The sequence below is a fragment of the Paraphaeosphaeria sporulosa genome (genome assembly GCF_001642045.1).
Source record: "Paraphaeosphaeria sporulosa strain AP3s5-JAC2a unplaced genomic scaffold CC84scaffold_7, whole genome shotgun sequence".
In the NCBI taxonomy this organism is placed as follows: Eukaryota; Fungi; Ascomycota; class Dothideomycetes; order Pleosporales; family Didymosphaeriaceae; genus Paraphaeosphaeria; species Paraphaeosphaeria sporulosa.
This window is the reverse complement of record NW_017253366.1, coordinates 1,960,999-1,983,952: the sequence shown is the minus strand read 5'-3', so window position 1 is coordinate 1,983,952 and position 22,954 is coordinate 1,960,999. Positions and strand designations below refer to the sequence as shown.

The 22,954-nt window shown below is 53.9% G+C and overlaps 13 protein-coding genes across 13 annotated transcripts; 6 read left to right on the top strand and 7 right to left on the bottom strand.

Annotated features, from left to right (window-relative positions):
* Positions 1-1,304: 1,304 nt before the first annotated feature.
* CC84DRAFT_1150073 (major facilitator superfamily transporter) lies at positions 1,305-3,438 on the top strand. Its single transcript, XM_018176689.1, has 4 exons — positions 1,305-1,832; positions 1,880-2,183; positions 2,245-2,926; positions 2,975-3,438. Exons 1-4 carry the CDS (start codon positions 1,598-1,600, stop codon positions 3,260-3,262), a joined length of 1,509 nt encoding a protein of 502 aa, XP_018034508.1. The 5' UTR covers positions 1,305-1,597; the 3' UTR covers positions 3,263-3,438.
* A 125-nt stretch (positions 3,439-3,563) lies between these two features.
* CC84DRAFT_1261131 (uncharacterized protein) lies at positions 3,564-4,072 on the top strand. The gene is made up of 2 exons (XM_018185038.1): positions 3,564-3,823; positions 3,871-4,072. Exons 1-2 carry the CDS (start codon positions 3,632-3,634, stop codon positions 4,009-4,011), a joined length of 333 nt encoding a protein of 110 aa, XP_018034507.1. The 5' UTR covers positions 3,564-3,631; the 3' UTR covers positions 4,012-4,072.
* A 1,664-nt stretch (positions 4,073-5,736) lies between these two features.
* Positions 5,737-8,077, top strand: CC84DRAFT_1166244 (PAL-domain-containing protein). The gene is made up of 3 exons (XM_018178909.1): positions 5,737-5,943; positions 6,004-6,774; positions 6,865-8,077. Exons 2-3 carry the CDS (start codon positions 6,081-6,083, stop codon positions 7,986-7,988), a joined length of 1,818 nt encoding a protein of 605 aa, XP_018034506.1. The 5' UTR covers positions 5,737-5,943; positions 6,004-6,080; the 3' UTR covers positions 7,989-8,077.
* Positions 8,078-8,572: 495 nt separating this feature from the next.
* On the top strand, positions 8,573-9,934 carry CC84DRAFT_1261129 (uncharacterized protein). The gene is made up of 4 exons (XM_018185037.1): positions 8,573-8,822; positions 8,870-9,008; positions 9,067-9,200; positions 9,253-9,934. Exons 1-4 carry the CDS (start codon positions 8,621-8,623, stop codon positions 9,780-9,782), a joined length of 1,005 nt encoding a protein of 334 aa, XP_018034505.1. The 5' UTR covers positions 8,573-8,620; the 3' UTR covers positions 9,783-9,934.
* Positions 9,935-9,952: 18 nt separating this feature from the next.
* CC84DRAFT_1207317 (uncharacterized protein) lies at positions 9,953-10,936 on the bottom strand (the record flags this gene model as incomplete). The annotated part of the gene is made up of 1 exon (XM_018182093.1): positions 9,953-10,936. Exon 1 carries the CDS (start codon positions 10,838-10,840, stop codon positions 9,953-9,955), a length of 888 nt encoding a protein of 295 aa, XP_018034504.1. The 5' UTR covers positions 10,841-10,936.
* Positions 10,937-12,190: 1,254 nt separating this feature from the next.
* CC84DRAFT_1166242 (uncharacterized protein) lies at positions 12,191-12,848 on the bottom strand. Its single transcript, XM_018178908.1, has 2 exons — positions 12,441-12,848; positions 12,191-12,388 (listed from the first exon to the last, which is right to left on the bottom strand). The coding sequence occupies exon 1, from the start codon at positions 12,665-12,667 to the stop codon at positions 12,452-12,454; it is 216 nt and encodes a 71-aa protein (XP_018034503.1). The 5' UTR covers positions 12,668-12,848; the 3' UTR covers positions 12,191-12,388; positions 12,441-12,451.
* An 852-nt stretch (positions 12,849-13,700) lies between these two features.
* Positions 13,701-14,321, bottom strand: CC84DRAFT_1096050 (uncharacterized protein; the record flags this gene model as incomplete). The annotated part of the gene is made up of 2 exons (XM_018174645.1): positions 13,701-13,997; positions 14,052-14,321. 2 exons carry the CDS (start codon positions 14,319-14,321, stop codon positions 13,701-13,703), a joined length of 567 nt encoding a protein of 188 aa, XP_018034502.1.
* A 324-nt stretch (positions 14,322-14,645) lies between these two features.
* CC84DRAFT_1166240 (uncharacterized protein) lies at positions 14,646-15,660 on the top strand (the record flags this gene model as incomplete). The annotated part of the gene is made up of 3 exons (XM_018178907.1): positions 14,646-15,131; positions 15,188-15,444; positions 15,495-15,660. Coding segments are annotated over exons 1-3 (658 nt in total), but the record flags the coding sequence as incomplete, so codon positions are not given.
* On the bottom strand, positions 15,606-16,021 carry CC84DRAFT_888892 (uncharacterized protein). The gene has a single exon (XM_018187803.1). It carries the CDS (start codon positions 15,929-15,931, stop codon positions 15,716-15,718), a length of 216 nt encoding a protein of 71 aa, XP_018034500.1. The 5' UTR covers positions 15,932-16,021; the 3' UTR covers positions 15,606-15,715.
* Positions 16,022-16,850, top strand: CC84DRAFT_888893 (uncharacterized protein). The gene has a single exon (XM_018187804.1). The coding sequence runs from the start codon at positions 16,111-16,113 to the stop codon at positions 16,783-16,785; it is 675 nt and encodes a 224-aa protein (XP_018034499.1). The 5' UTR covers positions 16,022-16,110; the 3' UTR covers positions 16,786-16,850.
* An 891-nt stretch (positions 16,851-17,741) lies between these two features.
* CC84DRAFT_1166239 (uncharacterized protein) lies at positions 17,742-18,249 on the bottom strand. Its single transcript, XM_018178906.1, has one exon. The coding sequence runs from the start codon at positions 18,195-18,197 to the stop codon at positions 17,970-17,972; it is 228 nt and encodes a 75-aa protein (XP_018034498.1). The 5' UTR covers positions 18,198-18,249; the 3' UTR covers positions 17,742-17,969.
* Positions 18,250-19,211: 962 nt separating this feature from the next.
* CC84DRAFT_1166238 (uncharacterized protein) lies at positions 19,212-20,991 on the bottom strand. The gene is made up of 4 exons (XM_018178905.1): positions 20,669-20,991; positions 19,582-20,608; positions 19,490-19,518; positions 19,212-19,441 (listed from the first exon to the last, which is right to left on the bottom strand). Exons 1-4 carry the CDS (start codon positions 20,831-20,833, stop codon positions 19,346-19,348), a joined length of 1,317 nt encoding a protein of 438 aa, XP_018034497.1. The 5' UTR covers positions 20,834-20,991; the 3' UTR covers positions 19,212-19,345.
* A 91-nt stretch (positions 20,992-21,082) lies between these two features.
* Positions 21,083-22,869, bottom strand: CC84DRAFT_1261125 (uncharacterized protein). The gene is made up of 3 exons (XM_018185036.1): positions 22,666-22,869; positions 22,348-22,618; positions 21,083-22,301 (listed from the first exon to the last, which is right to left on the bottom strand). The coding sequence occupies exons 1-3, from the start codon at positions 22,848-22,850 to the stop codon at positions 21,195-21,197; spliced, it is 1,563 nt and encodes a 520-aa protein (XP_018034496.1). The 5' UTR covers positions 22,851-22,869; the 3' UTR covers positions 21,083-21,194.
* Positions 22,870-22,954: the final 85 nt, after the last annotated feature.

Sequence of the window (22,954 nt, the reverse complement as noted above, 5' to 3'; positions counted from 1 at the left end):
GAATGCGTGCAATTCTTGACCGAGAGCCACGGGACAAGCGGGAACTAACGGAGCATTTGTCCTGCAGGGACTGAACGAGACATCGCCTAACTCTGAATGTTGAATGCTAAATTCCGAAAGCCATATGCTGGCCATGTATCTGATCACCACTGCCGACTCGCCTATCTTTTGGGACTTGGAAGCTAGGTAAGCACCCCTGCCGTCTAACGCAGTTTCCGCTGTCACTTCAGTACTGAGTTATTATGGACCCGACTTGTAATAGCGCGCGTTATGGCTAGCTAATATCAGGTTCCTTAAGTTTCTCTGTTGGTTGGGGGGGGGGGGGGGGGTTGGACCTGCATCTATGCCTTACTCTGGCAACCTGCACGACCTCGTATCCTATACAACAGTTGCTTCTCTACGTGCGCACCTTCCGCGGTACGCGAAGTACAATCTGGTGCAGCAGTTCCTCTGCTTCAGTCATCTCAAGGCTCTGGTGCATCGTATATCTGAGGCAATTAGGTACCATCAACACTAATGTCCGCGTTACGCGCGGTGTTCTAAGCGGAACAGTACGACCGAGCCAGCTCTCGAATCTATAATGCTTTGCCGCCATCCTCTCATCCTCCCCGCCGTAGCCACTTCTTTTTTGAGACTGGCCAGAGATACAGCCATGCCACATGCGGTGCCGCCTTCGCCCTCTCTGGAACCGTCCTCGGAGTCTTCATTCATGTCTTGCTGTAAACAAGAGTTCAAATGCACCTTCCTCCTATGGCCCTTAAAGTTTTCAGTCTTCAGTCTTCAGTGCCACGTCACATGGCGGGCATTTTATCATTTGTCTACTACGCCTCGTATGTTTCTTACTGAATTTGATGGCTACCAAGTGTCTAAAGCGGTGCTCCTATGTGTTCATCCTAGAGCAACTTGGCCACCGTCCTTGTTAAGCTGTGGCGACAAAACACGCGGCACTTGGGGCTGTCTAAATCGCTCTTGGGTCCTGTGATAGTTAGTTATCTAGAACCTCTCGACGTCTTCGTTCGAGAAGTCTGCGTTGGGGCGTCACATATTCGAGATCAACCCGTTGACCCGTGGACTGTGCAAAGGCACGTGACTTGTCTTACACTTATGGCAAGTTTGCGCCATTAGGGTTGCAGACAATCAATTGAGTTGAGAATGGTCTTGGAACATCTCAATGAACTCGGAACAAGAGTAATGCTTCCTCATTTTCATGCATGTGCCCGGAAGTCTCAAGCATTTGCCGCTCGCCTTGATAGGCGATAAGCTATCTCATCCCCCGCACCGGCAATCCCCAACCGTCGTACTACCCACACGAAGGCCACCTCGTGCCAATCCGCGCGCAGCAACTTCCCGCCACTCCTTTTCCAAGCAATGCTCCTCAATGGCGACCTGCCCAATGCAGCAAGCAAATGTCGATGAATATGGCAGGGAGGTCTTATTATCAATGGTGGGTGTCTTGGTGTCATTGTGGTTGTCGGAGTGCAGAAGTACTACCGAAGACAACCGTGTTATAAGAGAGCACATGCCTCCTTTTTCCAAGTCGACAGTTGTTCTGAGTCATATTCGTCCCGAGTGAGAAAGAGCAGAGCACGAAGACGTCATGCGTAGAGACGAGATCCAACATGCAAGGCAGACGTCGGCGAACGTAGACGACCTAGGCCCGGAGAAGGCCATATATAAGGATTCGGACAAGGCACTCGAGTTCTTGAAGTTGAACGAGACGGGAGAAGAGCGCAATGTGGTTGATGAGAAGAAGCTAGTGAAGCGCATTGATTGGATGATCGTGCCTATCATGTTTGCCTGCTACTTTCTCCAATACCTCGACAAGTCGCTCTGTGAGTGGATATCAGACCCCATGCTACCGTAAACTGACAACAAAAAGTCAATTACGCGGCTGTAATGGGTATCTTTGAAGACGCAAACATAACGACCGAGCAATACGGGAACCTCTCCTGGCTTTTCTACCTGGCATTCCTTTTATTCGAGATGCCTCATGCATTCATGATGCAAAGGTTCCCTCTCGCAAAGTATCTCGGAACGATGGTCTGCCTCTGGGGCACAGTGGTCGCTTGCACTGCGGCGTGTAACTCCTACGCCTCGCTCGCGGCCTGCCGGTTCTTGCTGGGCATGTTTGAGTCCGCAATCAGCCCCTCGCTCATCCTCATCACGTCAATGTGGTACAAGCGGTACGTGACTTCAGGATGCCGTCAAAAGTTAGTCTAGCATTACTGACATCTGCAAATGCAGTCACGAGCAACCGAAAAGAGTAGGCTTCTGGTACATGGGGGTTGGGATGGCTGTCATGGCTGGCTCCCTGATTTCGTACGGCTTCCAGCATTACAAAGGGACTCGCTTCAACAACTGGCAAATCATGTTCCTCGTAGTTGGTATAGTCACCGTGGCGGCAGGTATTGTCGTGATACTCTTTCTACCAGACAATCCAATGTCAAGTCGGTTGTCGCACGCGGAAAAAGTTGTGGCGGTCGAGCGTCTCCGCGAAAACAACACCGGCATTGAAAACAAACACTTCAAGTTCTATCAGTTCCTTGAGACGATGCGCGATCCACAGGTCTGGCTTCTGGCGTACATCACAACTGCTGCAAGTGTACCTAATGGCGCGGTGGGATCCTTCCAGAGCGTACTTATCAAATCCTTCGGCTTCAGCAACAAGGTCACTGCGCTGCTTCAAATCCCCGGGGGGTTTATTGCAGTTGTCAGCGTCATCACTGGCACCCAGATTGCAGCGCGGTACAACTCACGCGGCGTTATGCAGATCGTCTGGACGGCGTGGGGCGGTATACTGGGCGGAGGCTTAATCGCATTTCTCCCGACCGGCAATCGCGCCGGAAGGTTGGTGGGCAACTACTTTACGCATGTTACCGGCGCCTTCCTCCCGCTTTCTTACTCGTTTGCGGCTTGTAATTTTGCGGTAAGCCGTTTGTTCCACAATTTCTCCCCATAATCTGATCTCCCATAGGGCCACACCAAGAAGGTCACCATGAACGCGATCCTTCTCATGTCATTTTGCCTGGGAAACATCCTCGGTCCGCTTACGTTCCGCGACGAGGATGCTCCGGAGTTTACACCTGCAAAGATTACGATTGTTGCAGTAGACTCAACTGTCGTTGTTGCAGTCGTGATACTGCTTGGATACTACAGGTTGGAGAACAAGAGGCGTGACAAAGCACAGATTCAACATCGGCCGGACATCGAGTTTAGCGACTTGACTGATCGTGAGAACTTGGAATTAAGATACAAATATTGAGTATATAAGGAGGAGGCAAGCCAAGCTCCTCGAAGGTTATAAGCTACTGGAGTCGTTGCACGTTGTGCGGGGTCTGGAGCCTAATCTATCAATTCACCAACAAATCTACTTCCACCATTACCACGACGTTCAACTCTTGGTAGCAATTGTTATGCAGCAATTTCAAAACGAGGTGGCAACCACATCAATGCACACAACCATCAAATGAGGAGTAGGGCTTACGCGAGGGTAAACCGTGACGTCTTAGCGGGACTCAACTGTGAGCCGATGCCACTTAGTGGCCGATGTAAGGACAACCCTAGATAAGGCGAGCCCCTGTACTGGGTCCTCTTCATTCAACACGTTTTACAAATTTGATCGCTACATACAATGTCTACCGAAAAGTTCGTGGTTACCGAGCAGTGGTCTCCCACTCAGTTGATCCGGGAGTACCCACATGCGCTCACGAGGAACGATGCAGATCTGTTCCTTGCCGTCAGGGAATCTCGCTCACGCAACAGCACTGCACCATCAGAGAACGCGGTGACCATCATAGCGAGCTATGGGAATGGTTTTCCAAAAGTATGGACTGCGATGTGACCCTGAGCCCCATCAGCTAACGACGAAAGGAATGCTACGAAGCTTTGTGGGATGAGATACTAGATAGTTCCAAAGGCGATGAAGCGCGATCTATTTGGATGGCTGAATATGCACTCCAGGGTAAAAGCTACGCTAGGAATGCGGACGTTTTGGGCGATGATTCCAGATGAATGTACCATTCATGCGATCTGTTACTGATGGTCAACAACGTCCGAGAAAGGATGAAGCCACATTTCGTAGGTCTAGGGCATAGTATGGGATGTGCTCATATCTAAGTGCAGCCCAGCCATGCTGTATGCGAGAAATACAGTGGTCCAGGTGAATTAGCATGTCCTGTTCTGACTTGTCACAGGGCCAATTTGACATTGATCCATTAACGCCTCTTCCATTCCCTTATTCACATCGACCCTTTCATTGTAGACGCACATCCACCAGGACCGAACGCTGCTTTGACCTCGTCCGTACGACGCGGGCACTGGATTCACGTGCTAAAGCCGAGGCTGGGTTCAAGAGACATCCGTTGTCCAAATCATTCGATCCTCGTGCCGTTAAGGCTTTCTTTGCTTGCGGCTTGAAAGATGCGGATGATGACAGCGTGAACCTGACCACTCCTTAAGCTCAAGAGGCCTGGTCGTTGGTCCGCTTTAATTTTCACGCTATACCAAAAGACCCGACATCGCCAGAGGCTAGGAATCGGGGGTGACTCATCAACGCAGACTTACTGCCTTTTGACAGCGTAAGCCTGGCGACTTGGGCCCGAGGCGATAGCTTGCAGAACTTTCAGTTTCTTCCACAAGTCCGTCCCAGAGCGCTCTATCTGTACGGGAAACATTGCTCATACCAACAACGCGAGCCAATGCAAGACGCTGCGCGAAAGGACAGGGACGGGCAGAGGTGGTAGTGGAGATGCGCAAGACGGAAGTGTTGCGACGAAAGTCATTGATAGACTTCCATTTCCTGTGCTTGGAATCCCCGCGGACGACTGCAGCGGAGATATCGGACTGGCTAGCAACGGAACTGATGCGATGGGCAGTGGAGAATAGGTTTTGGGCGACGCTTGACACTGGAAAGAGCAGAAATGATATCAAAGAGTTGTCCAAGAAGTGGATTGAGATAGACAAGAGAGGCGCGGCTCTACCAAGAACAAGAGCCAAAGACGTTGCCAAGCTGTATACACCAGTTTGTGGGGGCTCGCGACTCGCGGCAATCGGAACAAGACGATCAGTCCGTCGGAAGACAGTCGAGTTTGTATCTTATTGGCTCGCTTTCTACGCTATGCGTACTTGAAACGCGCAAGATACCGCCTCTCTACTGTTGTGGTAGTCCATACCGCATGGGAAAGTACGAGGATACGATTACGATTCATCAGGCTCAAAACTGGGCTGGATCCACTGACACATGGAGCGTCTTTCCGTTGGATCTAGCTACATCTAGACGGTGCGAAACCGGTTAAATGATTCCTGCAGCACATCTCCATCCTCCGATTCACTTTAATCCAATACCATTGGCCTGTTTACATTTCATTTGCAACTTTTACCACGTGGAGAGCGCCATTTGAGTCTTGTACGAACATGCATTCTTGACTCGCCTCCTCGTCTGTACAGATCGTAGGAGCGATACCGCGCGAGGCGGCAGATTAGGCGATTTTGCAGGGGTACGAAGGAATCTCGTGACTACGCGAACCGAATCTGACTCGGTGAAAGAGAGCTCACCGCTTTTAACATTAGGGCTGCACTCTGCTGTTCGCCTTTTCAACGTGCTGCATGTGCACCTGCCACTTACTTTGCGGGGAAGCGAAGACGAAGTGCTGATTGGGCCTTTGCAAAATCACAGAGCATGGCGGCTGGAGAGTTCAGCCGCTTGCTCGTTTCGCACTGGCGTGACTTGCATGAGAAGCTTCGCTCACAGGACGAGGAGATCGTCATTGATGGACGCAGCCTTAGTGTTGCGTCCGTCGTCGCCTGTGCTAGGTACGTGTGCACCAACAGACCCCGACCGCCGCTAATCTAGCATTAGGTACGGACAGGATGTAGGCATGAGTGAAGAGATGTCGGAAACCATACGGAGACACACCGAAGCCAAATATGGCGAATTAGTTGAAGGTGAATCTATGTCAGGTACCTATAGGTCTATACCAATTGACATGCGCTTACTGATGATAGTAGGCTCATTCAGACCTTTGAGTTATGATAGCGCTGCTCCTATACGCGTATCAGCAATCGAAATCGTACAGGGAGACATGATACGTGATAGCCATTACGCGATTCTGTCTGGCGAGACTGAAATCGATATATCGAATGCCACTCGCGCGTTTTCTTCGGCTATTCCGCTACTTGATCCTATTGAAAACACTACCATGCCAGAATCATGGGTCAGGGCTCAGATGCTGATTCGAGCCAACTCGTTGGCGTACCCGAGTGTAGGTGTGCGGCCTGTTCTTTTGGAAAGGCTCACTCAACTCCTCAACATGGACGTGGTTCCTAGAGTCCCATTGCGAGGCTCAATATCTGGCGTTGGGGATATGGTCAATCAGTCCTATGTTGCAAGTGTGCTTGCCGGTAAACCCTCTGTACAAGCCTGGATTGGGGACCGCATTCAGGGCGGACGCAGATTGGTACCTGCTGATGAAGCCCTGACGTATGCAGAGATTGAGCCGCTCGAAGTGCGCGCCAAAGAGGGCATGGCGCTGTTAATCGGAACATCGTCATCGTCGGGTGTAAGTGCGCTTGCAGTACATGAGGCGGTTTGCCTTGCTGCAACTGTGCAGGTATTGACAGCGATGGCCGCGGAAGCATTATGTGCTGCCGATATGTGTTTCCATCCTCTGTTGTCTGAGCTTCGTCCTCACCAAGGACAATCCGAGTGTGCGAGGAACTTACGATCATTCATTGAAGGGTCTAAGCTCATTGTTTGGGACTCGGCCAAAGACGAATGTACGCGACTCCGAGGTACGAAGTCGATACGTCTTTGACAGGAACTTCGTACCCTAGCCCCCACCTTCTTGACTTACACTGACTCTCTAGTCATGGCCCGGTCCGATAAATATCCCGTCAGAGCTTCGCCACAATGGATAGGTCCTTGTCTAGAAGACCTGCAGCTTGCGCACTCCCAAATTCTTATAGAAATCAATTCTGCGACTGATGCTCCTCTGATAGACCAATCAGGCAAGATGATTCACGGGGCAAATTTCATGGCGAAGTCGGTAACTTCAGCAATGGAGAAAATCCGCCAAGGATGTCAGAGCCTGGGACAGATCATGTTCGCGCAATGCACAGAGATAATTAATCCGACGACGAGCAAAGGTCTGGCGCCGTTCCTGGTTGTCGACGAGCCAAGCCAATCCGGTCTCTTCAAAGGGACCGATACCATGGCCGCCAGTCTCCAAAGTGAGCTAGGATTTTTAGCTAATGCAGTGGGATCCAACGTCCAGTTCGCAGAAATGGGTTTCCAGGCCATCAACTCTTTGGCCCTCATATCGGCCCGATACACTCTCACCTCACTCGACATTCTTGCCCAGCTGGCAGCCGCTCATCTAGTCGCTCTATGCCAAGCGCTGGACTTACGAGCACTTCACATGCAGTTCCTTTACGCTCTGGCTCCAAAGTTCAAGTTGCTCACGCGCCGTTGCCTTAGCGAGTGTACCGAGCCTACCACCCCATCCAGCGATGGGCCTGGTGCCGGAATAGCATATGAGCTGTGGCTCACACTCTCTGAGCGGATTAACACAACCACACATCTTGACTCGCGCTCACGCTTCTCCCTAGCCCTCGACTATCTACAAACCATCTTCCTTCGCTACTTGCCGGCGAACTCTCGCTCTCTAGAAGCAGTACAACAGTGGAATGCCGACTGCATTCACGAGGCGTGTGCGACCTACGCTGCAGTGCGCACTCGCTATCTTGCGAACCCGGATGCGACACCAATCCTGGGCAAAGCCAGCAAACGATGCTACAACTTCGTAAGGAGGAAATTAGAGGTGCCATTCGTGGGAAACGATTACTTCCGTAACGCTGAGAGGGACGACGGGACGAGACTGGGCAGCAGAGTCAAATACAAGACCATGGGAAGCATGAATACCGCGGTCTACGACAGTTTCAGGAACGGGGGCTTTTATGCTGTGGTTGTGGAGTGTTTTGAGGATGTCTGAAGCATGTGTGGGTGGTGGTTGGGAAATGAGATATGATACCAGAGCTCTGCAGGATACGCGCTTTTACCAATACTAAATATTAACTGCGCAAGGCAATCAGCATCTTCAACCGGTGAAGAACATCGTTAATTATCTATCGAGCTGATCGGCAGAAGACCGAAGCTTTGCCCATTAGTTTGGATTAATTAGGTTTGAGCTGCGACTGGAAAAGGCAAGTACAAACCGGACATTGGCCCATGGCTCTGCGCCGCGAGCAACGGTGCAGCCGAATACGGGACGGTAGTATTTCGGACGCCTCAGCTGAAGATCATCAAGATCACGACTGCTGCTGGCACGGAATCATAGGAACCATCTTGTGGACACTAATTATTATCTATGATAATGATGGGAAAAGGGAAGTGCATGGTTACGATAGTGCATAACTGGTTGATGCACCGACAACCACATCCACGTTGATCCCAAGCGCTCCAAACGACGCGGTTCCTCAGCCGCTTCTATAAACGTACATTTTGACAACGCCAAAACTGCGCCCACGTTGCACGGCGCTAATTTCGAATCGCGCAACAGACAGCTCGTATTCATCCCCGACCAAAGTACATAGATGGCAGGCTTCCACCTGCGCGCGAATCTCAATGAAAAGACCCTCAAGCCGCCCTGAACCACGTTCGAAAACTATGTCTAGGTATCTATGTCTTGCACTCTGGAGCCATTTCGCTGCGGCTGTAGTGTTGTCGGCTCCAACAGCTACAATCACACCCTCGCCTGCTCTGCATCCGAGAGCAGCTACGACGGTTGGGTACTATTCGACTGGCTTCCAAGATGGAACAGTTCTTTGTAAGTACAGTTATACCAGGCAATGTATCTGTCCTGACGATGACTAGGGGGTACTGTGACTGTTCTATCTGAAGGCGGAATGGTCGCAACGTCGGGTAGCCTGTTTGCGGTGTGTCAAGCGAATCCATGCAACATTGGAACATGCTCTGCCGGCACCTTTGTGATCGGCTCGACAACAACGGCTTGGTATGTTGATTCTATAGCTGAGGCCATTAACGTGTTGCTAACTTGTTCCTGCGTGTAGTGGAGCAGCCCAGAGCAGTACATGCAGCTCCAACTTGTTGTATCAGGACGTTTACGACACAGCACCACTCACAAATTTCTACTGCGATGTGGTGACTGAGACTGGGTTCACGATGTACAAAGTTACCCCGACCGGTAATATTCTCGAAGTATAGAAAAGAAGTTATCAAGCTGATGATGTAACTAGAACCCGTCTCAGCTTCTGCGCGGAGTACCTCGAGCGCGAGCTCAAGCGACAACGCAAGCGACCCCTCTTCCGCATCTAAAGCCTCTTCAGCCACGGCCGCCTCGTCCACCGGATCACAGTCAAGCCCTCTTGAAACGTCCGGCACACTACCCGGGTCAGCTAAGCCTAAGAAATCTACACCTATAGGAGCCATTGTGGGCGGTGTTGTAGGAGGTCTAGCAGTGATCGGTGCAGTGGTTGTAGCAGCGATAATCCTCACCCGTCGCAGGCGCGCAACGACACCGGCTCAACCGAGCTACACAGCAGTACCTCCTCCTCAGGAAAGTAAGCCGTACGTCGGCATGGCTGTGGCGCCTCCCCCAAATAAAATACCCGAGGCCACAACGTATCCCTATGCCGTAGAAGTCGGAAGTACTTCTGCACCACCACCTCAGTCACCTCAGAGTCCAGTGCCTCAGTATACTGCTTACAACCAACAGTATTCTGCCCATAACGGTGCCATCGAAGAATTACCGGCTCACAGGATGTGAGCTAGGAACCATGGGTAAGGATGGTCACGGTAGAGCCCCGGGGGGCTTACACATACCAGAAATATCATTCAAACATTGAAGGCGAAGGCTTGTATAAGAATCTTCATTATAATTACATTTAGTACGTAGCATATCCATGTCCTATTCACCATACAGTTCAACAAAGAAGTTTAACCGTGATTACCACGCCTGGGATTGATCAATGCACAGTACACCTGCATCCATTCCGGAACCACAATGGAACAAGCGCAAGCACAGAGTACAGTGTCCATGCAGAACCCCAGAGATAGAGCCTGGTACCATTCAGGCCCCAATACTCTCATTTCATCCGAAGCTGTCCAGATATCCTCGGTGCTCGACCCCGAGCGCGTATTTCCGCCTGCACGATAACGTTCGTACTCTTCCAGTGGCGGCGATGGTCCTTGGCTGCGCGAAATGAGGCTTGGTTTGCGACGAGCATCAACATACACGATATCGCGCGTTGATGGCGCTGTCGTGTGGTAAACAGGCGGCGCAGGGAGACCGTAGCCTCGGTTTTCCTGAGACACGTTGCAGATCCTGGATGGAGGTGGCTGAGTGCGGCCTGCGTTGCATTGAGGTACATTACACGCACGAGACGGATGCACGTTCTCATGGCGTGGAGCTCGTTGCTGGGATGACGCGTCGAAGGAACGTGGGTCCATTCGAGGTGTGTTAAGCTCCCAAGCTGGGGCTAAGATCTTGCAGCGTGAGGCATGACGGGACATGGAGATTTCGATGAAGCATGGATTAACTTGCACCCCATGCCCCCCCGCCCCCCCCTCTCTCTCTCCCGGGCGAGACAACTCCACGTTCTCGCTAATCATCTCTGCCCTCGCAGCGTAGCGTGGGTTGCCTCTATACCCGTTGCGCGGCTCCACGATATGGTGGCGGGAGTTGTACCGAGCCCTATTCAACCTGTCAGTGCCGCTTGATGAAGGCTGTAGTTCTTCCTTGATAAAGGACCTTTTGGGGCAGATAGGACACTTGTCATGATTAGCCTGAGATGTTGTGTTCGTCCAGTCAACGATGCAACTCATTCCGAACACATGGCGGCACGCTTGCAGGCGGATGGGAGCGTGCGTGTTTCTGAAAGTGCTCTCTTAGTTAAGGCTCTCGCCGCAAATCGCACATGCCATAGGATAGCTTCACATAACATGCATCTGATCTTTGTGGAAAATGGCTTCATTTGGAGGAGCCATTGGTAGAAAAACTAAGCAAGAAAGATTTCTGGAGGTAGATCAGTGCGCTTCGGTCAGTTGACGATGTGGTTTCCGGAGGTAAAATTGATAACCGGGTGCTGAGATGATAATAGTCGTGGACTTGTTGATAGATACTGAGTTTATGATGGGAGGGAGCTTGCTTAAGAGTTAATGGGGAAGAAACCACGGTGCGGACCATCCTCCACATACACTGCCTTCCGTGTTGCCTGTTTTATTGTGTTGATCCGCTCCATTGTACCCGTCTCTGCTACTAACAGTAATTTCGCAACAATGCAGACACCACACAACAATATAAAAAAACACAGCAGCCTAGAGCTCATCCTAGGCAGCGCCTCCTGACCCCAGAGAGACTGGAATACCTAGCGAGGTTTCCGCAAATTAGTCCAGAACCATGAATCTATGTAGTCCGAAGGCACAAAGCCCCTGATCGCCAAAGTCGGGCGTCGGCAAGGCCCAAAGAACCAGACGACATTGGATCGCCCCTGCTCCAGGGCTCGAATATGGAGCGAGCATATCTATTCGAAGTCTATCCACAAGTTCATATCATGCTTCTCTTACGATTGTTTGGTCACTCAGGATGCGCATAGGCTGGGATATCGAGCGCAAGGTGCTCGAAGAGCATCTCGAGCAGATGAAGAATCTTGGGCACGACGCCGAACGGGGAGGTGTAGAGTGCACCTGAGTGTGGTGATCCTGAGAGTGGTATTCAAGAAAGACCGACGTGCTGGAGCGACTTGCCTGGGATTAAAAGGAGGGCCTGTGCGTGTCGAACCAGGCAAATCCGACAATTTGACTTCTTGAGGAGTTGCGCGCTGATCGTTGGGACTGGTAGATGGAAGAGCAAAAAGAAACATCCGCGGATGACATATCAGGGTATGTGGAGGGGCATGATGGTCTATCGGATGTGAGGGTGACTATTCGATCGCAGAGGTGACTCGGCTGCAGGGTATGGCTATTCGGTAGCGGAGGACTACCAGATGCACTTGTTAGGAAGGCCGAACCCCCGAACCCGGTAAGTCTAGACCTCTTGTGTGATTGCAGAGAGGGGACTATTGTGTACGTGCTTGTTTCATAGACTCGCCGCACTAAGCATCAAGGGAAAAGGCGAATGTTGAAGGACAAAAGTCAATGTAGGCACAGTTCATATATCCACAGTCAACATTGGTGGGTGCGAGGCAGCGTCGTCATCATACAGGCATCGAATCATCTTAGTACATTTGGTTCACTGGAGACATCTCAATCTTTGTGGATACCCAAACCTCCAGTGTCAAAGTCATGCCGAACAAGCCCTAAACGCCTGCGCCAATGCTACATCTTGAATGGTCCCCGCGCTCAACACGAGCCGTACACAATCTTGCATGTTCCCTAACACCAGTCAGCACTCGTCCCAATCCCCTTCAAACCATCACAAACTCACCCCTTACACGTCTACATATACGTCCTCCCGCTCGGCGTGAGGTCCCTCGCCTGCCTGCCATACTCGCGCAAGCCTTTTGCTTCTACATTCCCGGCCCCGCCCCGCCGCAGCGCGTACGAGTACCAGGTCTTGAAAGATTGCTTCTGGGAGGAGGTCGGGTACCGGATGCCCTTTGCGCGGTGCGCTTGCAGGATCATGGTCTCGAGGGTGCGTGTTGTGGCGGGCATGGTGAGGAGTGAGATGGAGAAGTGGATAGGTGTATAGGATGTGGGCCTGAGAAGACCGAAGTGATGGGTACAGTGCCACAGGTACAGCGTGAAGGTGGGTAGCACGTGTAGGATTAGTACTGCGCCACAGAGGATGTGTGAACTGCACTGTTGTATTACTTCAAGTGCAATTGGTTTGATGTATAAGAAATAAACTCCTCAAGACGCGGTGTCGCGTGCCTACTTATGCTCTCTTCCACTGATCCGGCCCTCCGCATACACCTCCCCTCATCGGCTCTACCATGCCACAGGGACGCTGCCCCCCTCAGTCTCAGCTGACGACCGCGCATCCGCTGCAGTGCCATTCGCCACGTCTCCGACTTCTATATCAGGGTCTGCGTGACGAGCATCCTACTTCCAACATCATTGGCGTGGTGTCGCATTCAGACGCAATGGCGCACGCGAAGGTGAGGAGAAGCGGTCCCGCGGGAGGGATGCGGAGTTGCCGCGGGAAGAGCGCCCTGCATACAAAAGGTTCCCGCGCGTGTATGCTTCTGGGGGCTAGTGGTAGGAAATGGTGGTGATTGGTTGGTGCTGACGTTGGCGTGAACTATGGTTGCTGTCGGGCCGAACTAGGTGAGCGTGTGCGACGTGAGATGTGGTGTGATGGAGTGCATGCTGCGAGGCCGTGCGTGTTCTGCAGTGAATTGTGGAGTCTGAAGTATGCGGTGATACCAGGGCTAGTCTCAGATGAAGCAAAACCACCTAGTCGGATTGTCGAGCTTAGTAGCGGTTACCATAGGTAGTCTTGAGAATGGACACTATCTATGATTGAGCAAATAGATAGGGTATGCTAAGCCATCCTAGAACACGATAGATTGTCATTGGGATCGCTTCCTCAGCGATTAGGTTCAGTTTCAGGCTCATTGTGCTGCTGGGGATATGCACTCACTCGACACATCCTTCATCTGGCCAGCTCTGCTCTATCGAACTACCCCCTGAGCGTTGTCCATGCTGTTTCGAGCTCGCAAGCACATGTCAATGTCTCTTGGCCTCATGCCGACTTCTGCTCTGCCTTTGCCTTCTCCTCCAGTTTCCGCCGCGCAGCAAGAATCATCTCTTCTCTCCTCCGCTGCAGATTTGCCTGCCGCTCATTCTTATCCTGCGACCACGCCTTCCCCTTGGGCGTCTCCACCGCACTCGACTCGGCGGCTTGCCCGAGCTTAGAAGCGAGGTTGTAGCGGGTGATGAGGTCTGGCTGCGCGGGCTTCGCGGGCTGGCGGGGTGCTTGGCGCTGGCCGGCGGAGGGTGTAGCGGTTCTCGAGGGCGGGATCTGGAAGGACGTCGGAGGCTGCCCTCACGCATTAGCGACGCTTCAACAGCTTTCTGCAGCTCAGGTCCTTACCTGCTGCAACGTTCCCCCCGCAAGAAGCGTCTCGGTAATCGCCTGCGCATTTCCACCCGTCCTGTTCAGGTTCCAGGCGACAGTGCGTCGGTCGAGCTGCGGGAACATCTGCACGAGGTGGTCGATTTGCGCGGGGTTGAGTCGTGCGGCGCGGTTGCTGGCGGACGAGGGTTGGCCTGCACCCGAGGGCTTGAGGAACCATCGCACAATCAGGACGGTGACGGCGATGAAGACGATGATTTGCGGTATGTTGAGCGTTTGTTCCGCCATGGTGGGGATTTGTGTAGGAACAGGCCGGATGCCGAGTGGTGGCGGTGGGCGGCCACCTGTGATCGGGATCTTCACTCTCGAGGCAAAGCTACGGTGGGCAGCCGGGTGGCTGTGACGAGACTGAGCGGGTTCCAGGGGGTCGCGTGAGGGTTCGGTCTGGTTGGTGAAGGTGAAGGTCTCGAGCAAGTCTATCACGTTGCACAGGACGCTGGGTTGATTATCTCGGGTAGGCCTCGGCGTTTGTCCTGCAGCCATCGCCGAACCATCAGCGGCCGCGCACGCCCCTTTCCCCAAGCTGTGACCCACATGTTCCTCCACGCTCCACTTCACTCCTCCCCGTCGCATTCGCACCGCAATTGCCCCCCGCCCAAGCGTTGCCTGACGCTGCCGCTCTTTACGCCATGCTCTAGTTTCTATTCTGTGATACCCCGCTCTTTGTTCATAATACTTTTTCGTACATACATAGTTCACCGTACCGCGACTCACCGCGCACTACCTAGCACGCGCCGCAATGGCCACCGGAGCCGAGGAAGTGAAGGTCCCGGAGCCAGTGCATGGGGCCCAAGGGAGCTCGTTCAATGCACCGGACTGGGAATTGCCAGAGGAGGGAACCGCGACCAGAAAGAGACTGCATCTCGGATCGGCAAGCACGCGCTGGGCCATTGCAGACCGCTTCGACCGCGTGCTGCCCCCGTACAAGCGCTACGTCGGCCTCAAGCGTCGCACCTTCCTCCTGGTTCTTCTCGGAGCATTGCTTGCCGTCATTGCGCTTGCCGTAGGCCTGGGTGTAGGACTGGGCAACAAGCACAAGTGAGTCTTTGGCATATGTTTCCATCGCCTGCAGTGACTGACTCTTGCACTTGCAGAGACCAAAACCTGCCCCTGCCCAGTAATTCCCAGACCTTCACCGGCGACTTGACATACTACAACCCCGCCCTCGGGGCCTGCGGGATCGAAAGCAACGACGACTCCCCCATTGTCGCCGTGTCGCACTTCACCTTTGACGCGGTGCAGATCGGCAGCGATCCCAACCAAAACCCCCTCTGTGGAAAGAAGATCCGAGCGAGACGAAGAAGAGAGGACGGAAAGACAGTCAGCGTTGACTTGACTGTCGTGGATCGCTGTGAGTCCTCCTTGCAAAGTGGATCAGAGTGGTTGACTAACGAGGGCTAGGCACGGGGTGTCAACCCACCGACATCGATGTCAGCCCGACCATGTTCGATAGGCTGGCAGACCATGACTTGGGGAGGGTAGATGTGACGTGGGCGTGGCTGACCTGATTGCCCTTACGCCGCGTAGACCATTTTCTTGCAATATTAATACTACACCTCGTCGAAGCTTCACCTTCAACACTTTCTCATTTGCCCTTCTGCAAGCACTCTGCAGCATCTCTTCTACTTACTACCGCACGCGGCAGCACTGAACTGGTACACTCCTGCAGCTTCCCACTCATGCCTATCTGGCACCCCCGACCAAACACCCCTCCCACGGTTACAACCGCACCGCCCATCAAGACAGCCCAAGGCCTTACACTGTCCAGATCCAATCCCCGCCCAGCCCTCGCTACCCTCTCCCCATCCACCGCACAAACACCTCAGCCTCCGCCACATCACAAGGCAGCAAAGTAGTCCACTACAGCGAGATATCCGGGCCCTTCAGAGAAGCAGAAGCGCTTCGAAAGTGGCTGAGGCAACAGAGAAACGGGAGCCAGACGCCCGATTACTTGCGCGACGGAGGGAGGTCGAAGAGGCGGAGCGAGGCGCTGGCTTCGACTCCGCCGGTGTCGCCAATGGATGAGGAGGGTGTGCGGTCGCGTTTTACCGAGTACTTGAACGGCCACGACGGAGGCCATACGTCATGTGACTCAGAACGTGTGCACAGCGAGGACCCAATGGGCGGAAGTCACGAAGCACAATTCAGCGATGTGAGTCTGAGCGACGAAAAAGCGCATGAATTCGCTACAGCGCACAACATACATATCCATAGCTCAGAGGCTGCGGCTCCCCTCCAGCCACCACCTCCACCCGCGCCTCACGCAAACACTACTCGAGCGCAACACCCTCTTTCCTCTTACGAGCCTTTGCCACACGAAGAACGTACACCACGTACCTCTTTAGTTCGAAGGGCCTTTTCCTTTGTCGGCGGGACTAAACGCAGGACAGCGAAGTACATCATAATATCAGTTCTCCTCCTTTTCATCGCCGCATTCCTCATCTATGTGTTCTTCTCCAAAGTCCTGCCCGCTTACAGCAAGTTGCGGGATCTGAAGGATAGGCTAGCCGTCCTCGACGCCTTTCACGATACTGTCGCTGCGAAGCTAGGAGTCTGGCTACACGATGGCAGAGAGCTAGTTGATAATGTGAAAGACATGGTTGGTGATGGGGTAGACAAGGTCGTCGATGCGGCGAACAATGTGCTGGGGAAGGTGAGAGTGAGCGTTTCGCATGTAAATCTCGAACGTTGAGACCAGACCATGAATGCGATGGCTGTTATTGGGCCCCAGCGTACTGCAACTACAGGTGCAATTTTCCCTACTCGTATAGAGTTCACGGAGGTCACAGCGGCTCGCTTCGTGCTGCCGGAGAGGCAAGGCTCTAGGTTCGCGCCGGAACCGAAATCCATGTCAGCGCACGGGTGTAGTAAAGGTACGAACTGCACCAGTACCGCCAGTCAGCAGGCATACATTCCCCTATTATTCTCCTTCCTCGCAAACTTAGCGAAAGGGTGCGTGGTGTGTCATCCGTCGATGAAGGTAGTGGAACAGCTGCTGGAGGATGCGGTACGTCTACATTCAGGATTACCGCAACGATGTGGACGCCTGCTACGCCGACCGATGAGGTACTAAATGCGTGGTTTGCACGAGCGCTTGAGAGGGACGTTCGCGAGTGAGGGTGTGAGGAGAGCAGGGGAAGGGGGTTTAAGTGCTGCGTACTCCCGTTTCGGTGGGTTGGGGCCGAGACATTGGGCAGGAGTGTATGTATGGTGAGGCTATGAGAGGGCTGGCCTTCCGGTAAACGGCCAGACACAGATATGAGGTGGCTTTGGAGCTTTTTCCTGAATTCATAGGTCAGAATATATGCCTGGGAGGAAGATTTGCAGGAGCATATGCGTGAATTTACGTTGTGTAATGAGGCCTTGGCAACCCAGTTCTAAGCACAACTAATATCTATACTCGTTATGAACCAAACCTTGCCCAGTCAACTGGTCACGCAGCCGTACCCACCAATCCCGCAGCCTGCCCAAGTTCTCCTCAGACAAGGTACTCTCTGTCCTACCTTCTTCAACCGACTACACCATATCCCTCGCCCTCACCGGCTCCCCCAGATCCTCCCCGTCCCCCGTAAACGCATCGTTCTCACGGACCCAAGTTTCCGTACTGACACTCCTCTGAGACTGTAAAGGACATGCCGGCAACGGCGTAGCTGCGGCATCGCTCTCGTCAACACCACCGCCTTGTCGGCGCGTCCCACTCGCCTGTAGGTCCTGCAGCCTTACGTCCGCAGCACGCCTATGCTGCGCTTTGCGAACTCGCCTGTACGTCTGGAAGATAGACAGGATGGTGAGGAGGAGGTAGAACGCCGCGCTAAAGCTACCCATTAGCCATCTGGCACCTCGCAAACCGACCGCATATCATCAACGAAGGTGAACTCACACACACCCGGCGGCTATCGCAACGGCCCTCCGCGCACTCAACGACCCTTCTCTCGCGAGCCCCAGCTTGCCGATCGCCGCGCCTCGGTCTTCGTGCACGAAACACATGCTTCCTTCCACGAACCCCTTTTGTTGGAAGGGCCAGTCGACAGTTAGCATTGATCCGGTGAAGTACAGGTAGAGCACGATATCGAAGGCCTGCCACGCGCCGATGTACAGCGCCATCCTTAGACTCAGCGAGACGCGAGGGAAGAAGTGCACGGAGGCAGCAGCGACGGCCATGAAGAGGGTTGAGAGGGGGAGAATGAGGGCGTAGACGACGGCATATCTATGTTCCATCAGTACAAGAGCTGGTCTCTGTTTCAGGGAGATTTGGCGGTGTTGGGGTGGGGAAGAACCATGCAAAGGGGGATGGAGTACCCTTTGGAGTCGAGTGCGCTGAAGTTTCCGACCCATTGTTTGTGAGCGCCCGTGAACTGGTTGTCTTGCGTGTACATGGTGAAAGGGGGACAGAAGGTGTGGGGTTCGTAGTCGACGTCGTACGCGAAGGGGGAGTAGCAAGTTTCGGTCTGAAGATGTCGCTCGTGAGTCTATGGATGCCATTGCACCCGGAAACCCGTCAGAGGCGAGGTGAGACTACTCACCCATTTCCCATACTCTAGCAAACTGCCCAGAATGTAGCACCCCAGCGCAAGCTGCGTCGCCGCGAGCAGCAAATTCACTAGTTGAAGATGCGGCGCAAATCTCGCTAGGCCTGCACTTCATTAGTCAAGACGTCTTTTCGTTTTGCATGAGTAGACGTCAACGAAAGAAGTGGCTGGGTCGTCTGCACCACAAGCTCAACTTACCAGTCCACTCCCTTGTTCCAGCCGCAGCCCAAAGCCTCCTTAGCCGCGAAGGCTGCTGGCGTGCGGGAGGTGCCATTGTTCGGTGAGGTTCCACCGCCGGTGATATGTTCCAAGGGAATCAAGAGATATGCAAAACTATGATGGGAGCCAGGACAGCTTGGGTGTATTTGGGGTGAAGTCTAGGGTAGCGGTTTGCACCAGCGGTTTGCAGGTCGTGCAAGCAAGCAAAGTGCGCGGTGGACATGGTGCAGAGTTTGTTGCTTAGCGGACGATGGCCGGTACCGTGGATGGGGTGAGGGTTGTTGAGTCGGCGGTGTAGTGGGACCAGCAGGCCCCATCCCCACGGCACACTGCTCAGCTCAGAAGCACAAATGCAAAACGTCTGAAGACAGACAGGTGAAAGGGTCGATAACTACATGGAAACAGGGCTGGGGAAGCCTCGCTGCTACATACGCGAAATCCAATATAAGCACGAGAAACATAGACAATGCTTCCGCCAAAGACAATTTTGCGTTCCTACTTCATTTACAGGCGGTTGCGGGGCAGGTTGGGGAAGTAGCGGTCGGGCAGTCTATTGCCGTACTCGTCATAGCGATAGTCCTCCTTCTCCTCGACCCAGACCTGCTCGCTTCAGCGGATGTCCTTGGCAACAGTCATTGAGTGACTTACCTCGCGCTCATACTCCGGGTTCGGCGGCACTATTTGGATGTCACGATTCAGCAGCTCTTCGTCGCCAAAGCCAGGATCGCCCTCGAACTTACGTCGGTAGTTCGCTGCGCCGCTGGGCTGCGGCGCCCCGTACTCAGCGTAGTCGTTGTAGCGGCTGTACTGGCCGGGCGCAGGCCGGCGGCTCTCGCTCTGCATCCAGGTGTCGCGCTCGGGGAGGCGGTCCTCGAAGGACTCCGGGCGGCGCCCCAGCGGCTCGCTGAAGCGGCGCTCCTCGTAACGCTTCTCTTCATACCGGTCGGGGCCGCGCTCGTAGTAGCGCGCCTCTACGTGGCGCGGGTCGCGGGGATCGCGCTCAACATGCAGGCCACGCTCGACGCGGCGGTCGTCGTGTCGGTGATCCTGGTGGTAGGCCGCGTAGTGAGACTCGTGACGGGGATCCCGACCTTGCTCGACGTAGACTTCGCGCTCGTCGTAGCGGCTGGGGCGGCCATGCTCGTCGACCAACGTCTCGCGCACGTCGTAGTGGCCGGGGCCGCGGTGCTCATGCTCGACAATGTGCTCCTCGACTCTGCGAGGCCCACGGCGGATAGTGTCGCGCTCGATCCACTCCTCACGCTCCTCGATGACCCTCCTCGGGCCACGGTCGTCACGCTCGACCCAGACCTCCCTCTCGTGCCTGTGCGGACCCTCGTGCCTCACATCGATGTCGATATCCACGTGCTTGTCCACATGCACATCGTGGTGCGCGTCGTGGCGGTCGTGGCGGTCGTGCTTCTCGTGCTTGCCGTGCTTGTCGTGGGATTTCTTGGTGCCCTCCGGTTCCAGCCCCGTGAGGTAGCCGATGACTTCGGTCAAACTGGCGTGTGCAACCGAAACCTCCTTCTCCCTGTTCTCGAGCTTCTCCTTCTCGCTGAGCAGCCAGTACACGCGGTGGCGCAGTCCAACGCGACGGCCCTCCTCGATGTCGGCTCCCACGCGCTCCGTGTGCGGCGTGATGTTCTCCAGGGCGCCGCGCACATCGCGCATGCAACCGTACACCCACTTGGCCTTCTCCGGGTTCGCCTCGAGCGCGTCGTGGACTTCTTTGACGGCGAGTAGGCGGCGCACTTCATCGAGATCCTGTGGAAGAACAGACTGTTAGCAACTGCGACACGGGCGCGCGGTGAACGGGCTCCTCACCGATCGGACACGGCCAATCAAGCGGACGTAGACAGCGTTCGCGGGGCCGACGTCGCGCAGACGCTTCGCCTTGTACAGGAACTCTCCAAGCTTGTAGGCACCTCCAAGCGCTGCCGCAGCACCGCCGGCGGACAGCAGCTTGCCCATGTCGTTTCCTCGGGCCATTGTGGTGTCGACTCGCGGTCAGCTTGCCAATGCGAGGGCGGCAGGTAGTCGGTGGGCAAGGGGCGGCCTGAGCAGGCTCAATGCTGGGAATGGTAGCTTGTGAAGCTTCGCGTATCGTGTCGCAGCATGCCGCGCACGCTAAGGGACGCTGGCGGTGGTGTTGTGGTGGAGATGCAGCTGTTGTTGTCAGCTAAACTTGGGGGCTGGGAGACGGCCCTAACCGCATGAGGAACTTCGTAAACTTGATTCGGAGAGTTGCATACGGGGTGCAACGACAACACAGCCGAGGCAGTATCACAAGCCGCTACACTTGTACAGCGCAGCTGGTATTATCTATACTTCTACATGTACAGAGGGCGATTCATCTCCCGTGCTTCGCAATGAATGCCCTCACCTTTGGATCGCTCAAGCTTAGTCCGTTGGCCTCGGCATTCAGTAGCTGCTCGCTGGCATCGTTTAACTCTCGATCCATTTTCCCTAGCTCCCTCTCCAGCTTTGCGTCGGTCAGGCGCACTTGCTGGAACGGAGTGTGCTTGTACAGTGGGCCAAATATCAATCGCAAATCAGCATCTGCTTTGCTGAGCCTTTCGGCGAGTACGGCTTGCGTCGAGCTCGAATCTGAATCGTAGTGACCCTGTAGCTTTTTCGATCGTTCAATCTGAGTCTTGGCTAGCGATTCCTGCAGACTCTCAATGCTATCCTGATTGAACGAGATACTCGTGTGTCGAAGGGCATCTTGGAGAGCTACCGGTAAGTCGAGCGCTTTAGTCGGCTTCAATTTCAGCGCGGGTGAGAAGATGGAGTTGCGACTGGATTTCGCTCGCCGTATCTCTGGCCTTGCCACTTCTTTGCTCGTGTCCTGCATGCGTTTCGCAGCAGCTTGGTTGATATGTGCTACTGCTTCCTGAAACTCGTCGATGTTTTTGGTGTAGTCTGTAACCGTATCAAGGCGCTTGGCCATGTAGTCCAAGGTGGTGACCACATAGTTGAGCCAGGCACTGCGGGCCTGAGTGGCATCCTGCTCCTTCCGCTCTTGCATGTCCATCATTGGCTTGCGCAGCTCATGGTCGACCACCATTTCGGCCACTGAGGCGATCTCAGTGTGCAGATCTTCAAGCTCTGCCTTGAGAGCTGCCTTTCGCCCTCCAAGCTCTTCTTCGGATGCAACAGGGAGATCTCTAGGGGAATAGTCTGTCAAGCTGCTGAGGTACACAGCGTCTACTTTGGCTTTAATCTCTGCTGTGCGATACGAGATGATGGCTTTGCACCATTGCTCAATGGACTTTTCATCCTCGCTGACTTCAGGTTCAGTCACAATCTTAGAGACGATGGCCGGTAAACGGCTCAGTATTTGATCGTCTGAGGCGAGTCGCTCTGTGAGATAGCTTCTTAGCGTAGCTTTTTCGGCGTCAATGTCGCGCTGGGTATCAGCGAGCTGTTCGTTGATCGTTGTGGACACATCGTTGACCTGGAACACTCAGCACGTCAAACAAGAACTTCCCAAATACACATACAGATACGCCAAGTCTAGCTTTCTCTTGATTTTCTTTGCGTCTCCTTTCGTTGCGTTCATGCTCAACATGAAAGTTTGGCTTATCGAGAGCCTTCAACTTCATGAGCGCCTCTTTCTGGGCTTCAAGCACTTTGCACTGCTCTTCGATCGCTGCAGTCGATGTTTGCAACGAGTCTATCGCCGAAGCGAGCTCATGGTCTAAGATGGGACGGACAGGTTCCTCTTCGGCTTCATACTGGTGCAAGATGCCCTTTTTCTTCAGAGTCTGGTACCTAGAGAGTGTCATTATTGGTACCTGCACTGATATTTATACACTCACAGTTCCAGCTCTTCCTTTGTCAGCAGCGTATCCTCGTGCAAATATTCTTCGACCCACGCCGCAGCCTCCCTCTTGATGTCGTCGTCTTCGAACGCGAGAAGCACATTGTCGAGATCTAGATTCGCATCTAGACCTCGCTCCTCCAGTACATTCAGCAAGTGATGCGCCGCTCGCTCTTCGGCCATGTTGCCTGTATGTGGCGTGTTGTTGCTTCGATGTTTAGCGGTGAGGACCAATCGAGTTAGCTCACTGTTCGCGCTCCGGCGGGCCCCACCTGCCAGTCGCGCAG